The sequence below is a fragment of the Fringilla coelebs genome (genome assembly GCF_963513975.1).
Source record: "Fringilla coelebs genome assembly, chromosome: 1".
Lineage (NCBI taxonomy): Eukaryota > Metazoa > Chordata > Aves > Passeriformes > Fringillidae > Fringilla > Fringilla coelebs.
In genome coordinates, this window is record NC_140028.1 from 96993200 (window position 1) to 97012079 (window position 18880).

At 38.9% G+C, this 18880-nt stretch overlaps 1 protein-coding gene across 2 annotated transcripts in view; it reads right to left on the reverse strand.

Moving 5' to 3' along the window:
- Positions 1-18880, reverse strand: part of TNS3 (tensin 3) — a 125236-nt gene that overhangs the window by 84518 nt on the left and 21838 nt on the right. For both annotated transcript variants that reach the window (XM_084222384.1, XM_084222383.1), the window contains 6 exons: positions 16725-16808; positions 13427-13539; positions 11726-11786; positions 11498-11570; positions 1153-1282; positions 145-210 (listed from right to left, as the gene is read on the reverse strand). In XM_084222384.1, the coding sequence (XP_084078510.1) occupies positions 145-210; positions 1153-1282; positions 11498-11570; positions 11726-11786; positions 13427-13539; positions 16725-16808 (527 nt within the window). The remainder of the gene's footprint in view (positions 1-144; positions 211-1152; positions 1283-11497; positions 11571-11725; positions 11787-13426; positions 13540-16724; positions 16809-18880) is intronic.

Genomic DNA, 18880 nt, shown 5'->3' on the forward strand with positions numbered 1-18880 from the left:
TAGACCAATAACTAATATATTTTAATGAAAAAGTAACATTTCAGATTTTTAACAAGAGAATTGGAAGAGGAATTTTTTTTTTTAGTGTGTATTTCAATTTGATTTATTTTCAAATTAAGCATATTTTTGGTTCTCTATGCTCACCTTGAATTTTCTCTGGAGTTCCTGAAAACACTAATTCCACCTTGCTGTAGTCAGGGAAACGGTCATCTGAGAACAAAGGACAGGAATTCAGCAAGATGTTTTCAGAGAGCAGTTTCAGTGCACTCAGAAATCAGGATTCTCTACAGCTATCTCACGTACACACATCACTCTTCCCTTCCCACTTACAGCTTAGTGATCTGGTTTTAAAAGCCATATTCTTTGTGCCACACATTCTCCAGAAAAGACCACATAAATGCCAGCTGGAGTTTTGCTTGCTTTCTAGAACAGTAAAAAGCAGAAGAGATGTACAGTTCCTAACCCCCTCTCTAGACAGTAGACAGACGTGGCTTATAAAGAAAACACACCCAGGAAAATTAAAATTGTTCCCCATATTGCCTAAACCACAATACTTGACCACAAAACTTTTGGTATCCTTATGCTGCATGCTGCAGGAAAATATGCTTGATTTTAGTTTGCTAGTAACATAGGCTGAGGAAGTTCTAATCCTGCATATAAACACAATAAAACTGACAATATTATTTGGAAAATATGAGAACTAGTGTGATATATTGTCAAGTGTGTCTGAACATTGTGTCCATTCTTTGCTATTCTGAAGCATATTAAAAGACTCAGACTATGTCACAAACATGTGATCAGATTTTATGACTGTGTTCACTAGCCAGAAAAGAGAATTACTGAGCTCATCTTATTTCCTTCAATGGTGACAAAGAGAGTCACCATTTAAATGAGGGAGAAGGTGATAAGGACTGTGTAGGAGTATCTGAATTATTCTGACAAGTTAATTTGCTTGAAGAGCTTTTCCTGTCATTAGAGTTTTACTGGTATTACACACTACAATTTAATTAACTCAAAGCAGTCTCCCTTTCCCCAAAAATAAGTAAGGGGAAAAAAAATCCTTTTGAAAATGGGTGCTGAAGAAGATCATCACATGCATATGCTTGGATGTCCACACATACACACATCCAACCAACCACAGAAGACAAGTACCTTTGTTGGCATTATCCAAATCTTCCTTGCCAAATACCAAGCTATGTCCTTGAATAGCTCCAGTGTGAAACTGAAGGCGAAAAATCACATCACGAGTAGCTGACCTGTATTTTTTGTGATAACACTTTATCTAGAAAGACAGAGCAACATTTTATGTCAGATAGTATTTTCTTACAATTCTGAACAAATGTGTAAATATTAGTTGCTAATTAAAGCAGCCACAACACAATTTATTGTAGACACTTCTGATGTTGGAACAAGCAGGGTATGTGTTATTCAATCCTTTAAGATTAAACAGGTCCAAAGCAGGGTACTTCTTGATATGTAAAAAATAATAATCACTATTTTCCTCATTATCAGTCACCCATCAGTAAGGTTATGAGCCAGAATCACAATATCTGTGATATTGTACACAATATGTGTACAATATTGAAATGCTGACCTGTATACAAACTTATTCCCTACCGAATTAATGAATTTCAGTACACCCTTTTCAAAATAACTGAAGAATATGAGGACTTCTTCAAAGCAAGCCTGCAAGCTGATTATATCTATTTTAGGACTTGTAAAAAACCTGCTCTAATGATAGGATCTTATTTTAAGTTACTACAGGAAGTTTATAGTAGTTTTCACACCTTGGCTAGGACAAGAACTCTACAAAAACATCTAGTATGAATTTCAGTAGCTAAAAGTGAACACCATACACATTCTCTAACACCAGCTTCCCTTAGACAAAACCTATGGATATTTTACCAACTGATTTTCTGACTCTACTGGCCTACAAAGGCGCTCAACAACCTTAGTCACAGGACTGAAAATTTTGTTACACTATCCTGATTATATCAGGATTTCATTATAAAGCAGATATTACTGACATGCATTAAAAAGAAAACAAATATCACTTTTATTAAATTCAGAATATGAAAAGCATCCTAGATAGAAAATGCCAAACAACTGAAGAGCATAGTTACTCAAATGAAATAATGCAAGAAAAATGTAAGAGCTTACAAAGGATGCTTCTGAAAGTTGGGGTTAAAACATAGTAACTAAATTCTTCTCACTTCAGAATTTGAAAAATCTTACAAGATGTTACTATCTAGCCTTCATTATAGTAACCTCATTATATCCTAAATTCCAGAAGTTAATCAGCACTCACCATATACCTGGCACACAGGACAACTTCTGAAATATTTCAGCCCATATACCAGAAATGTTTTCTTGTCAAGTATTCTGTATGCAAATCACATATTCCTAAACCATTATAAGGGCTGGGTGATTCTCTATGCGTGTAATCTCTATTTAATCAGAAAGCAAGGAGGTTGTTTGTTTGTTTGTTTGCTTTAAGAGAATCCCCTACAGTATATTGGCAATATCAGGCAAAACTGTATTTGCTTCTTTCTTTAGACAGTGCTCTACATGCACTAATTGTGTACACACCCCTGTTAAAGGGTCTACTTCCTTTTAGTCCAACACAACTACCAGCATGACTTGATTACTTTAATTACCAAAAGGTAAGGTATGAGTAGCAGTTGGACTGCTCAAGTCAATAAAAAAGTGCTCAATCTCCAGCATGCCAAGCAACTCTGTAAAGATAAAACATCATCATAAAGGATGAAAAAGGCAAGTTTGCCTAGAAGTGAAAAACGGACAGAAACAGTACTAATATCTCTCTTACTGAGAGATATTAGAACTAATCTGTTGGAATTTTTTTTTTTAATCATCTAGAGATGGGGCAACTGAGAGGTGTTTTAAAAACTTTTATTTTATTTTCAGTCTACTGAGAAGGTCAAAACAATACAGATGTTATAATTCATGCCATCACAATCAGAAGCCAGCTATTTCCTAATTACAATACACTAGAAGTGTTTCTTAGCCTGTCAGCTTTTTGCCATACTATGATGTAGATGCTGTAAAGCTAATCATCTAAAACTACCCCTCGTGGGTCTCTACAAATCCATTTCCCACATTAACCTGCTCCAAAATGTAGAATTAGTATGAAAGTAACTGTGATAACTCCATGTAATTGTATTATGTGAGCAAAAATACTTGAAAAGAGCATCTTTAAGTTTATATATATTCATACATAATATAAATCTTGGCTTTGCACAGATGTTGGATTTATTAAAAATGTACTGTCTTTTACATAATCTCATTTATAAAAATACTGAATGAGAGAGGGAGTTCCTCCTTCTTTCTACTTCAAAGTACCAGCCTTGGATTTAGCCTAGATTAGTTTAAAATTAAATAATTTAAAGTTTTAATTAAATTAAAATTAACTTAATTTTTGCCCCAAAGAACTTACCTACAGAGAATTGTAATTTTTAATGAAAATCTGTTCTCTTTTACAATCAGTAATATTTTACCTCTACATCCATAGACCATAAACATCTTGTAGCGCTCAGTACGCATAACAAACTTTCAATGAAGTCTAAGCATAACTTTGAATTCTGACTTCATTACCTTTTGATGCCATAATCAAGAATTAATGCAAGCCACTGTAATGTGCTGGAAAATTCCTATATGCATTTGCAGATGTCAGTGCAGCTTTTCAACAGCTGCATCTGTTCTGTATCACCACATGCTATTCACATGATGTTAACAAATTCCCTAAATCTAAGGCAAGAAAGGATATTTACCTTTTTTAAAACAAACATACATACATGCATTTCAAATAGTTAAACCTTTCAGGAATTAGAGGTGGAGCATCTTACAGATCATTTTTGTCTGATACCACTGAAGATTTTTCTTAGACATAATAAAAAAAATATTCAAAACTGAAGTTTTTGTTTAGGAAACACTGAAATGCTGAAAAAGACACTGGTTTGTTCAGAATTATCTCAAATAATAGCATAATATTAAGGAAGATTATCTCTTTTAAAATGATGCATTACTGAAAAGCTACATGCTCTTTTTCCATTCTAAAATCTCATTTGAGAGATACTGAGTTTTTATCTCAGACTGATTTCTGTTGTGATCTATTCCATTTCCTTAGGTACCAACAGTCCTTCAAACACTAACAAAATGTTCTTAATTTGAAACTGCCTCAAACTTTTAGAGTATTCCAATTCATAATAGTATATTTTAAAATTGTTTCTCCCTTTTTCAGTGAAAGAACAAAAGAACAATATACAGAACTGAATAGGGAGGGAAAATAAAAAAATCATCTGATACCAAGGACACTGTTGTGGTTTAGGAATGGTATTCCCCAATTCAATGTTCCCACTGAAACACTTCAAACCACACACCACTCGACCACACCCTCTCCCCTGCTCCCCAGCAGCAGGCTGAAGAGAATTGGAGGCACAAAAGACAAAATGACGGACCAAGATAAAAACAATTTACAGAAAACAGCAGTGAAATAAGACAATGAAAAGTAGCAGCAACAACAGAGTGTACAAGAAAAAAAAAAACAAAACAACAAATGAATGAGTCATATACAATTGCTCAAACGTCCCCCCCACAGAATACCCAACTATGTATCCTTCCACTATGCAACCAGACCAGAAGAAAGCCCCTCCCCATCCCAAAAAAATTAAACAAGGTGGTATGGAATAATAATCTCTGTGTCCTAGCCATGCACGTTCTAGCTATTGCAAAAATTAAACCTGTCTTGAACAAGACCAGGACATTATCCACCCCTTATTCTATGCCATCTACATCATGCCCAAAACCCACACCTTCCATCTACACACACACACACACACACACACACACACACACACACACACGTATATATATATATGTACATACACACACACAAGCACAGGTATCATTTCCATAGCCACTCGCCTAATCCCTCCAAGTTGTCTGCTGAGTTAATTCAGTCCATGACTGTGACTTCCATCTGTCCTAGGTGTCTTCTAAGGCAGAAGGGCTGGTGTGCTGTTGGGTGGTTGCAAGCTGCAACAGGAGCTCATGACTGGTGTATCTGGAGCAGTCCATTCTCACTGTTTGTTCTCACTGTTTACACTGGCAATGACATTCAGCAACCAACATTATACAATTCAATATTGCTGTTCTCACCCAAAATCAAGTCCCCTAGAAGTACACATGACATTTTCCCTGTACCTCTCCATTACACACCAAGTGCATCCAGGTCCCTGAGTAAAAACAGTCCCATGCATGAAGTTCTGCTTGAAGCAGAACTTATTCAAACTGTCTTGCCTAACATGTTCCTCATGCACCACAGGGTCTTTATTCCCTTCTGCAGTATGTGAAGGTTTTGATCAAGCAGGGCCAGCTGAATTGGTAGAGTTCTCATGTTAACCTCCCAGGTGGCATCCGCTACATCCCGATGTTTGAAGGTCCCAGCATCCATTGTTTTCAATATGGTTTTAACTGTCCATTGTAATGTTCAGTTTTCCCAGAGGCTGGTGCATGATAAAGAGTATGATACACCCACTCCATACCACACTGTCTGGTCCAGGTGTCTATGAGGCAATTTTTGAAATCTGTTCCCTTGTCCAACTCACTTCTTTCTGGGGTGGCATGTTTCCACAGGACTTGCTTTTCAAAGCCCAAGATGATGCTGCTGTCAGTGGCATGAGGCACAAGGTACATCTCCAGTGGTTGCTTCCAGCATTGTAAGAAGGTAGTGCTTGCCTTGGAGGATTTGCCTGAGTGTGATACAATCAATCTGCCAGACCTCCTCATACTTATATTTTGACCATTGTCCCCCATACCACAGGGGCTTTACCTGCTAGTCCTGCTTGATTGCAGCACATTTCACAGTTACGGATAACCTGAGAGATAGAGCCCATGGTTAAATCCACCCCTCAATCACGAGCCCATCTGTATGTTGCATCTCTTCCCTCATAATCTGAGGTGTCATGGGCCCACCAAGCCAGAAATAATTCACCCTTATGTTCCCAGTCCAGATCCACCTGAGACACTTTAATCTTGGCAGCTTGATCCCCCTGCTGTTGCAACGTTCTTCAGTAGCCTGACCCTTCAGTATGTGTGCATCTACATGAGGTACTTTTGCAGCCAACTTCTCTATCCAGGCAGCAATGTCTTGATATCATTCAACAGCCGAGATAGGTTTACCTCTGTGCTACCAATTAATCTTTTTGCACCGGTACAGACACCCCCACAGTGCACTTGCCCCCATCCATGTGTACACCATCCATGGTAGAGTGCTGGCCATTTCTCTCATTCAGTGATACCTAAAGCCAACTGGATGCCCTTCAGCTCTGTGACCTGACTTGATCCACCTTGTCCCTCAATAGCTTCTGCAACTTGTCACATAGGACTCTATACAGCAGCTTTCTGTTTTCAATGTATCCCTACAATACAGCAGGAACTGTTGGTAAAGAGAGAATATTGCTTTCATTTTCCGGTGCCAATTATATGGTGAGACCCCCTCAGCATGTCACCTTCTCCTCCTGCTTCTCTGATGTTAGTACCAAATTTTTGCCTACAGGCTAGTTTGTGCTGACTTCCAAGATCCCTGGGCAATTGGAGTTTCCTATTCAAGCTAGCCATGTGATTAGCATGACTCACTCCATGAAGCGTCAGTGATGTGTGAAATACCCTTTGAACATCCAACCCAGCACTGGCAGTTGAGGTGCCAGGAGGAGCTGTGCTTTGATGTCAATCATTCTGAAGCAGCTCAAACCCCTTCATAAGCTGCCAGGATCTCTTTTTCAGTAGGGGTATAGCAGGCCTTGGATTCCTGACTCTGGAACCCTAGGGCTTGTCCTCAGGACTCCTTGGATACCTTTTGCTAGCCACGTCAGGAAAGACCATTTTCCCCCCAGCTGCGGTATAGAGCACACTTTTCACATCTTATCCTGTCTTTACTGGCCCAAGGGCTACTGCATGAGCAGTCTTTTGTTTTGATTTGTTCAAAAGCTTGTTGTTGTTCAGGACCACACTTAAAATCATTATTCTTAAAATCATTCTTCTTCACTTCATAGAGGGGTTTTACAATCTAACTAAAATCTGAAAAATGCATCCTCCAAAAACCTCTATCAGCTAGGAAAGCCTGTGTTTCCTTCTTGCTGGTTGGTGGGGACATAGCTGCTATTTTTTTTTTTTTTGCTTATATCCACTGGAACCTGACAACACTCATCTTGCCCTTTTACTCCTAAAATCTTAATTTCCTGGGCAGGTCCATTGACCTTACTCTGCTCTGTGGCACAGCCAGCCTTCAGAAGGACCTGGATTATCTTCTTGCCTTTCTCAGAAACTTCCTCTGCTGTGTAACCCCACAGAATGATGCCATCAATGTGTTGCAAGTATTCTGGAGCCTTGCCCTTTTCCAGTTCAGTCTGGATCAGTACATGGCAAATAGTGGGGCTACTTCAAGTCCCGGAGCAGTTAGTTTCAGGTGTACTAGACACCCCTCCATATAACATCAGACTGTTGCCTGCACTTTTCTGCTAAAGGAATGGAGGAAAATGCATTAGCAATGTGAAAAGTAACACCATATTGCTGCCTTGGACTCCAGTTCATAGTGAAGTTCCAGCATGCCCAGCACAGCAGCACTCAGAAGTGGTGTCCACTCTCCAATGGATTTATGCACTGGCCATACAGGACTAATAAAGGGTGAGAGAGTCTTGCTGACCACTCCCTGGCTCTCTGAAGCAATCACTTCATGCATGGGGAATCACTGTGGCAGCAGCTCTCTGGTCACAGAGAGCAACAGACACAACTTTCCCAGGCATTGTCCTGGGGAAGCCTGTGAGAAGATCAGAGAAAAGCATGATAAACCATTTTTATCTTCACTTGCTGCACCTGTTTTTGTGAATATGTGGAATGTGTTATGGAGATCTGTTTACCAAAAGGTGATTTCTTAATTGGCCAATGGTGATGGTGTCTGGATTCAAGGACCAATAGGGTCCACTTGTATCCGACTGTCTGTAAGGGATATGTCTTTCTTAATAAGTATAGTATGATAAAGCAAGTGATCAGCCTTCTAGAATCATGGAGCCAGTGTTAATTATTGCCCAGCCGGGGCCGCCATGCTACGACAAATTGAGGTGTCATGCTTTGTTGCACTACTGTCAAGGGTACATTGTTGTCCCAGTGACCCATACCTATTGTTTTTTGACTCTCAGAAGTCCCACAGCAGAAGGGTCCTCTGAGAGACCAGGTAAGGTGTTCAGCTGTCCAAATTCCTCTGTCTCCATAGCAGCTGTGGAGACACCAAAAGCCCCATGATGACCTTTTGGGTCCTCAAAATACCCTCTCCTAAGGTAATTGATGCCAATGATGCATAGGGTTTCTGGACCAGTCACAGCTGGGTGTTTTTGCCATTCATTCCCAGTCAGGCTCACTACAGCTTCCATTACAGTCAGCTGTCACCCCGAAAAGAGCACAAGATTCTGCCCCTACATATCTCAATGGCATCAGGGTACATTGTATGCTGGTGTCAACTAAAACCTTACACTCATGCGAGTCTGATGATCCAGGCCATGGGATCCATGAAGTCAAATAAATCAGACCGTCCTCTCCCACACCTGGCTGAAGGTAGGGCCCCTCCTGTAACAGTACTTGTTACTTATTTCTTGTAAGCATGAAGATCCCTTCAAGAGCATTGGAAGTAGCACCAGTCGTCCTATTCTCTCTGAGGTCTTACTGGAAACTGGAGCAGGATTTATCCTTGAAGAATTTTCTGCAGTAGTTGTGCTTCCTCTCAATTCACACACCAGTGCTGCTAGCACAGAGATGGGTTTTCCATCCCACCTCCATATATCCTCTCCATGGTTATGCAGGTAAAACCACAGGTTACTTTGTAGTGTGTACCTTCTCTCTTGAGTAGGACAACACTTATTGCTAATAGCAGAGACTTGTCTGTACTGGCAGGGCATGGGACATTTCTTTAAATTGCTGGTAGTCCTCTCTGAATTGCAGGAGGTCCTCTGAATTGCTCTCTGAATTGCTCTCTGAATTGCAGAAGGACAGTCCTTCTATGGACAAGATGCAGGCCCATAGGGAGGAAGAGATACTTTCTTCATACAGCTAGAGTTTGGCAACCAAATTATCCACTCTTTGTTCACCTTCTTTCCATGACATTACTGTCAATGAGTTAATATACAGCAATGGTGCACTTCCTAGGAACTTCCACCACATGTGGTGTTTGTGTACACTAGACTTCATCTGGCTTTATAGGAAATTGCTCATTATTTGAATCCTTATAAATACCTCCAGCACAGCTAATTCTCTCAAGTACTGGATACCTTTCTCCATGGTGTTCTACTTGTCTCACTGCACTAACAGATCACCCTTGTTAAGATACAAAACACTCCCTATACTTGACAGGAGTCACCTCCTGAGGCTGAGATGCTGTCCTCTTCCCAATCCCAATGTACACATTCCAGGACACAAATCCCAGTTGCTTGGCTTCACTACCATCTGGTTTCATATCATGGGACAAAATATCCCAGTATTAGACCAGCCACATCACCAGGGGCTACCCAGCTGGTGGCTGAAATCTTTACTCATACTTCCCAGCTCACCCGGGGACAGAGATCAGGTGATAGCCCTGCTCCTTCCTCTTGTGTAGTCCTCTACTGCCTCTTCATCCCTCATTATGCCAATTGAGTCAGTCTTGGATTTCTTCTTCTGTATAGGAGCAACTGCTACCAGCACATGTTGTTCCTCTGGTTCAGCTGCAGTCTGAGTGGCCACAGTGCCTGTTGATATGCTTTCCTCCCTTCCCCCGGAGTGTGCTGTCTGGTAATGAGGAATGTCCAATAAACAGCAGCCAGAGCCCAGCACATTGCAAAACTTCATTCCTCTCTGGAACTGCCACAGCATTTCTTCTTTTGCATATTTTATCACTTCAACAGAGTCTTGTAGTTGTTCAGGGGTGACCTTACAAACCACTGGAGCAGAATAGTCCTTCAGAAGCTGGCCCATTTTCTCCTACGTTCCATGCCACTCATGATGACCCACCCTGGGGGCAGATCTCTAAAAGACCCTCCTAAAAATCTCCTGTAACTGGTGACTCCTGTAACATGGTGTGGACCAGACTGAGGAGAGAGGGAAGACCTAGCCACAGGAACAAGCTTTCCTAAATATCCAAGGGGAATTCAAAATTTTCAAAAACTGTTGTAAGAGGTCCGAAAGAGAAAAAGGAGGTGAAAAGCTGGGGAAAATCATTCTCCGCTGTTCCCCCCACAAACTGGGTATGATTATTATGTTACACAAAGATAGTGCTGGAGGTAAGGGCAGGAGAGCAGTACTCAATACACATCCATATGACCCTCACTGTCCTTGATGTTACCACATCATAAGCTTGTATCACATAGAACACCAACAAAACAAGCCTGATCCCTCTCCCTGATCTGAAAAATATGATGAGGTACAGAAATATACATAGGTACAACATCGACAAATTAAGCAACATTGTGACCAGTGGCTCCTGGACCTAATGCAACAAAATGCTTAAATGAAATTTGTTTCAAACCCACTCTGGCAGACCTGTTGCTATCCTAACCTTTCGTGCCTCACATTGGGCGCCAAGAAAGACTATTGTGGTCCAGAAATGGTATTGTCCAATTCAGTGTTCCCACTGAAACACTCCAAACCACACACACTGCTCAAGCACTACCCCTCCCCCTCTCCCCAGCAGCAGGCTGGAGAGCAGATTGGATGCACAAACAGTAACAGCAACAATACAAATGATGGAGAGGACAAGTATACAAAACCTACACAATTCACACATGATTGCTCACAGACCCCTCCCATCCCTCCTCCCCCCTACCTCCCAGAAACCCCAGCAATACCTGAGCACTCCCTCCATCACGCTACCTGACCAGGAAGGAAGCCCTCCCCCTGTCCCTGAAAAATAACACGAGGTCATACAAAATAACCTTTGGGTCCAAACCATGCCCTGCCTGGCTACTGCAAAATTTAACCCTCTGCTGGCCAGACCTCGGACATTATCTATCCCTTATTCGGTATCGCACTTTTTTGAGCGCCAGAACAATTTAGAATTACTTAGGCATTTTCTTTATAGCAGATAGTTTTACAGTTGTGCACACAGCCTGCCAAATTAGAGGGCAAGATATTTTAATGCCAAATTACAAATATTCCCCACAGTAATTTTTATAAAGAAAAGAGCAATACAGGCCTTACTGGACTTGGTGATGATACAAAATGAGAATGCTGAGAGCAATTGTTTTGAAAACAATTTCCTCCTAAAAACCTTCTTGTTTGAGTTTTACAAGACTTTTAATTCCCATGAAAGCCAAAAATTATGACTAAATTAACCTAAATTATTCTGTAGTATTTCCAGGCATTCCATCAAGTATTTTTTTTTTACAGCATAAAACAGGTCAGAAACTGTAAACTAAATGTCATGTCAATAGATTTTCATTCCATACAATTAACTCACCATAATATCTCCTTTCAAAAGCTGGGCAGGGTCTATAGCAATGCAGATTCGACTTTGATTTTCTGACTGTATGCTACTTGACAGAAGAAAAAACATAGATGGTTTAAAGACACAAAAACGCAAAACAAACAAGAAACCCACAAACCAAACTAAAAAAGGCTATGTAATTCTGTAATCATGGAAATTAAAACCTAAATTAAAACACAGTGGAAAATGCTTACAACTTACTATATTCCAGATGTATAAACTGGTTGCATAGCCTGGTATAACTTCAGAAAAGGCCAACAAGCTGAAAAGAATCCAACCAAAAAAAGGGTGTTTTGTAACATTCAGATATAGGAAAACAATTACAACTAGGAAGTTTCATGCACATCCAGACTCAGCAAAATGGCACATAAGTGCCATGTCAAAATACCCTTCAAAGCAAAATTGGCTAAAAGGTATTATATTTTATTTTATTTTAGGCTAAAAGGTATTCTATTTTATTTTATTTCATTTCATTTTATTGTAGACTAGTTCTGAATTCAATAGGGAGGGACTTTACAGGATTCTCGTAAGGTAATTAAGGAAAAAAATTCTGCAAGAAAACAAAATTAATAAAGGAAGAATGATAATGGCCAAAAGAAAGCAAACCCTCAGTATAAAATAAAAATATTTTCCAAATAAACAAATTATTTGATCTTCAGATTTTTTTCAAAATTAATAAGGTCCTTAAATTTCTACCTAGAACAAACAATACCCTAACCTTATTTAAGCAGTTATTTAGTAATAAAATCAGATTAAACAACAATGGCAATATAATCATTGGAAATTCATGCTGATTATATTACAAAAGACCAGTGCTATTTTACCTTCGAATCATAAAAATGCAGAAACAAATCATAAATCATTAAGACTTCTAAGTTCATCAAGTGCAACCATTAAGTTGTATTCCTTCACAGTGCTCTAGCACATTATCTCATTCTATCATTTTAATTTTAAATCCCCTTAGGATAGTAAGCCACGTTAGTAGCAGTGGTGAGGCCACATTTCAACTACTGTGCTGAGTTCTCACTTCAAGACAGACACTGAAATGCAGTAGTGTGTCCAGAAAAGGTCAAGGGAGCTGGTGAAGAGTCTCCACACATGTCCTATGAGGGGAGGCTGAGGGAGCTGGGTTGTTCAACCTGGAGAAAAGGAGGCTCAGGGAGACCTTATCACTCCATATAACTGCCTGAAGGGAGATTGCAGCAAGGTGGGAGTCAGCCTTTTCTCCTGGGCAACTAATGATACAATAAGAGGTCATAGCCTCAAGCTGCACAGAGGAAGCTCCTTTTGGACAGCAAGAAGAATTTTTCTCACTGAAAGGGTTGTTAAACTTTGTAACAGAATGCCCAGGGAGGTGGTGGAATCACCATCCCTGTAGGTTTTCAAGAAACAACTGGACATGGCACTTAGTGCCATGATCTAGTTGACAAAGTGATGATGGGTCAAAGGTTGGACTCTATGATCTTGGAGGTCCTTTTCCAAACAAAATTATTCTGTGTAATTCTGTAAGTATACCTTATCTGAACAGCTTATCAACACAAAATCCAATCTCAAAACAGAAAAGAGATTATATTTATCATCATTTCCCAAAACAAAGAGGAAATTACTGTGAAACCTGACCAGGTTCCCAGATCCTTTGCAGTAACAGAGACCAAAACTGTTCAGAGATAGGCAGACACAAATAGCATCAACTATTCATTTAAAAAAAACAAGAAATTTATTTCACCTGCTCCAATTTTTACTCTTAGAATGTTTCTCTTCTGGCTACTTAATTGGGAATATTTGGATGGACATCAAGAAGATATTAATTCTAATTTGAGATTCATGCAGCCTTTCTAGAAAGTTCCAAAATGAAACAAGACTTTGATCCTACACCGGAATAGGAAAAATTAGGTAATTTACCTCCCCCAGCATCTAAGTTGGGGATGCCATGAAGGATAACATAGTGCAGGAAAAGAGGGGTTGCATTCATTTTCACAGATCCAGATAGAAGGCCACTTAAGAACTGCACGTATCTGAAAACAAAAAGTTTATCTGAATTATATAAAACCACTAATACTAGGGAAATACATTATTTACACAATGGTATTTCCAGATTATGGGTAATGAATAGCATTGTGACAATGCACATAAAGCCAAAATAATAATCTTCACAAAACAGCATGAAAAGACACTTTAATTTACCAATGTATTAAATCCATGGCTGTTACATTGCTATGGTTGATATCTTTATTTTAGATATTTACATTACTACTCTAAGTAAGAAATTAAGTAGAAGAGACAGTACAGTCAATTGTTTTGGTACACATTCCTAGTTACAACTGTAGTCTCAAATGTCTTTCACAGCAACACGATATGGTTTCCATCCAATTTACAGTGAAGTCATCTTCATTAAAACAAGAGCAAGAAGTGCCCTCATCAGAAATCTTAAGGGCAATGCTGTCAAATAACATCTTCATAATGAGAAGTGATCTCATTCAGCACAAAACAAGAGGAAAACTACCACAGCAATGTGAAAATTATTCTATTTCTGCAATTTAATACGTGGTTTGGTCACAAGCTCATGAGCAAATACATGCAAGTAAACATCATTGCAGTGTCTTTAATTTTTCCACCAGCTTTGAGTCCTTTTTTTTCCCATGCTTATGAGAAGATCTTCATTTAATTTTATTCTCAGGAATGTATAGAGAAAAATCACCTTTTTTTCACCTTTAGCACAGATCTCATTAACTGAACTCCTGGCATCACCACAACTAAGGATATCCCACTGAGTAACAACAGCTTTACTACCCCAGAATGAGGGTTGTGGGTAATTTAAAATAGATTTCATTTTACAGAGAGCTTGCAAAGCTCAGTTTATTTTTAATGTTAAGAAAAGGCAACTTTTTTTTTGTTGTTTTCTCCTTCAGTCTTTCTGAAAGGATTTGGTACATCAAAGCACAAATTTTACAAAGTGGCACACCTAACATGACAAAAAAATTTGTGTTAAAATGTTTTGTCAGTGACCTCTCACGACTTTAATAAATTATTTATTATTATCAATGTGACCATTTTCTCTTTACCAGCTTCTTTTAATTATTACAAAAATTAGACTGAATTTTTGAAAACCTTTCTCAAGGCAGTGCACTTAAGGGGCCTAGAGACAGTTGGCTTATTTTTGAGAAGAGCATTCAAACATTATCCTGAAGGTTTGTGAGAAATTTTTTTTATATGAAGGGTCTCTATCTGCATTTCTCATTCAGAGAAATCTTCAACTGCTTATCTGAGAATGGATTCAAAATAGATCTGGTCTACAGTTACTTTTCTTGCCATTGTTACAGTACCCAATTAGCAGTAGGAAAAAGCTAAGTGACTTAGTGGCCACAATTTATTTTTATCTGGACAAGATTTAGCAGAGAAAAGGTTTCAAAACGTGGAAAAAATGGTGTATTTTCATATTTTACAATTTTGAGATCCACTTAAATTATACCCATTTATACATCAACTGGGTTTTACCAATGATATCACTAATTAAGTACCCAGCAATGGTTTCAGAGAAAAAGCATATTAAAAGGCCACTGACTGATCAGAATGGGAACAAAGGAGTATAAAATTATCCACAGATATTAAAAGAGTTGGTTTTCCTTTCTCTGCAATAAGATTAGTGGCCACTGCCAGGCCAGGCAAAGGTAGGAGAGGTGAGATTTAGGATAACAGTTCTGACAAACAGTTTGGAAAGCTACTTCTGTTCTCATGAGAAATTACACTCCTAAGTATGTGTATATGTCTGGAAGATGGCAAGGGCAGCTCAAGTTCAGTACTGGTGAGCAAAGATGTTAACTCCATCAGTCAAGAAGCAAACTGAGTATCTCTGAGACCCTCCCACCGGCAGTTACCCCCAGCAGAATTAAGCAAACGTCCTTGAAGGGGGTGTAGGAAAGCTAGATGCAACCATTTATACCTAACATCTAGCTTTAGGGCTCACATACAGTTCACTCAAGTCAGTAGCTACTGAAATTTCTTGTCAATACGGTTGGAAAACTGCCCTGATACAAAATTCAGAGGCTGTTGTGGAGGTTCCTAGCTCTCACTGAAATATGCCTGCTGTCTAGAGCTTCTGGATGGGAAGATTAACAATATCTCTTTCCTTTTGCTGCTATGGTTCACACTTCTCTGGTAAGCAGCATCCTCAAATCCTTATTATTGAAATGCGATACACATATACGCAAGAACAAAGCTGAAACAAAAAAAAAAGGCCAGTCAACTTCTACTAATGAAAAGTTTATTTCAAGTCTAATGGAATGTTGTGTTACTATTTCTCAAGTTAAAAGAGCTGTGCATGTCACCTAATGGGTTAAAAAAGTAACTGGTAAGTTTTTATTTAGAGATTAACAGAATCAAACACCTTACATTAGTTGTTGCTACTGTTTTTTCTGTTTTAATTACTAGCAAATTCTTATACTTTAAACAACTTCTAAACTACCGACTGCATACACATGGATTAAGACAAAAAAACCCAAAACAGTAATTACCAAATCAAACCCAGGTGATATTTCATATTTCTAAAAGAGATTCACCTATATCACAATTATTTGTCTGATGGATATCAGTCTCTTTTGGTACTGAATCATTCAATTCCCTGTTATAAAAACAAGGTACAGAGTGAACCCCAGAACTATTCACTTTCCAAAGTGCTTATTACTTCAAATCCTGATTCAACCTTTGTCATACAGACAGCCTGAAAAGGTAATACATCCAGATAAACATAATGAATATTGCATGCTTTGACAAACATTTACTAGCATGGGCATGGGGCAAGTGCATAATCTGCAGATCCTCTAAATAAGTAGTAAAAAGATCTTTATTGCACACTAATCAGCACACTTCACATACTCATTATTATACCAGAGAAAAATTAGTTTATTATTATCTTGCACCAATCAAGATTGTGACATCTCTTTGTTAATAAACAATGCAGTGAGAACCCATTAGATAACAGTTTGGTACAAAAGGTCTTGTCTGTCTGGGACCACATGCAGGAATTGAAGGAGAGATCTCATCAATCAAGGAATATTGATATAAGATAAAGAGCTGAAAATTCAGGAAGCACGGGAGGATATTGTGGAAATAGCCTCCATGAAGCTGGGAAAGGATTAAGGGATGGATCCAGAAGATAATTATGACATTTCCTATTGATATAAATTAGAGACAAATCGAATACCTTCTTTGGGATGGCTGCATTAAAGCTGAAACTTTATCATCAAAGAATTTCTTCATAGCAAATCTGTCTAGAGCCTGATCAGCACTGTCAAGAAAGAGACACATGTTATTCTGCTTCAGTGTTATCTCAAAAATTCATCAGGCTACTGCTTGAAATATGCAGAAATATTTGGAAGAAAAAAAGGAGGGAAGTTAAGAAAAATAAAAAAAACAAGCACCTTAAAAAAACTAGCAACTCTAATAATTTGGATATTGTGCACAATGATGTTTATTCCACTGACACCTTCATATTCAACACCTTAAGATAGTTTCCTTCCTGAGCAAAGCACCTACATCCTTATTCAATAAACTGAATTGCATACTTCCAACAAGAATACATTGAAATCAGAATGCAAAAAATTTTGGCAGAACCAAATGACTCAGGCTCCCAAAGAAGGATACTTGCCATAATTTTTGAATGTGCCACTGGGAATTCTCTCTATAAAACACAAACTTATTTTCTTTTTCAGAAAGAACTGTAGTACCAGGATAGAGGTTAATTTAAGCAGTCAGTAATTCATTCAGCCTTTGTTTCCTGTACCCTGAGCCATCAAGGAAGTGACTGATGTAAAACAGTTCTTTGAAAAAGAACTATTTTACATCAGAAAACCATAAACACTTCAAACACACAATCAAGGAGCAGCATATTCCAAAAAATACATTTTCTTCTATTATTTATCCAGAATGGCTCTTATGTGGGTCTTTTTGGGTGAAGGAAGGCAAGAGGTTACAGAAAAAAAAGGAAAAAGAAGTGCCAAACATCAGTAAGAATGTTATTTATCACATATGCCAAGTAACATGCTATGGTGATTCTTGCATATCTATTCCAGACAAAAACAATGTGTCTCATAACAGATATAGTTCATAGTCTTAATTTGCATCAGAACATAAAAGATCTGGAAGTTCCAAAATATAAGAACACACCAATCCTAGGGCGACGTTATGATGCTTGTATCCCCAAGCATCCCCATGTGTTCTGTTTATGCTGGATATTATGTTCTGTGCCTTCAAGACTGGCTCTGAGAACAAAGGCAGGGAGAAGAAGCACAGAGTTTGTTATCAGCCTGCACTTACTCCTCCACTGTGGTGTCTGGGCACTGACAGAGCAGAACAGAGCACTCCTTTGCTTTTCAGTTAGTTTAGCTAGCTGAGGCAGAGTTTTCCCTGGACTGGTTTTTTCCCTTTTCTTGGAACTGTTTGAACCTGCTCTGGACTGGGACCTGGGGAGCACTGAGAGCTTGCACTTTGTAGCCTGCCGGGGTCTACTCTGGGCCACAGCCTTTCCCAGTGCTGGAGGGATTGATAACAGAGCGAGCATCCATGGGAAAGACTTCCTGAATTTGTCGTCTCTTCAGAGCGGCCAATGAGTTTTGTCATCCGGTGTTGTTCATTTTGTGTGCTGGGGAGTGCTTGGCCTGTTAAATAAACAGGTTTTTTCCACTTCTCACCAAGAAAATTCTTCCCGAACTGGGTGGGAGGAGGGGCCATGTAGGTTTGCTTTCTGGGGGGGCCTGCTTTTGGAGGCTCTCTCTCTCAAATCTGCCCTAAACCAAGACAACACCAAAATCTCAACTTTTAAATTCCCTAATTAGTTCAACCTAAATGAGTTCAGAGGAAAAAACAACCTGCAAACTACACATATGTATATCAGGATAAAAATGAAATTTATGCATTTTCCAAAAATTAATCAGAAGATGCCAATTGTCTTGACAGGGTGCTGGATCAAGCTTTGAAGTCGAGCCTTTTCTTCATGGCTGTTCAAAATTACATAGTGTGTACTTAAAATATTCTTGACCCAAATCCTCTTCTCACTTAATCCATCATATATCTTCATTCATCTTCACCCCACTGCCATCCTGAATTTAAGCAGCCTCTTCCTAACTGGCCAAAAACTGCTAGCACTTTGCTTGTTAAAATAGAGTTTGTCAACAATTGCAAAGAGCTCTGTTTGACCTCATAAATTTGATGACCCATTATTCCTTCCTAAATGAGAAAATTTGATATTACAACATATAACTAAAGGGAGGTTGCATCAATAAAGATTTTTCATAGAATTATAGAACGGTTTAGCTTGGAAACAACCTTAAAGATCATCTTGTTTCAACTGTCTTGCCACGG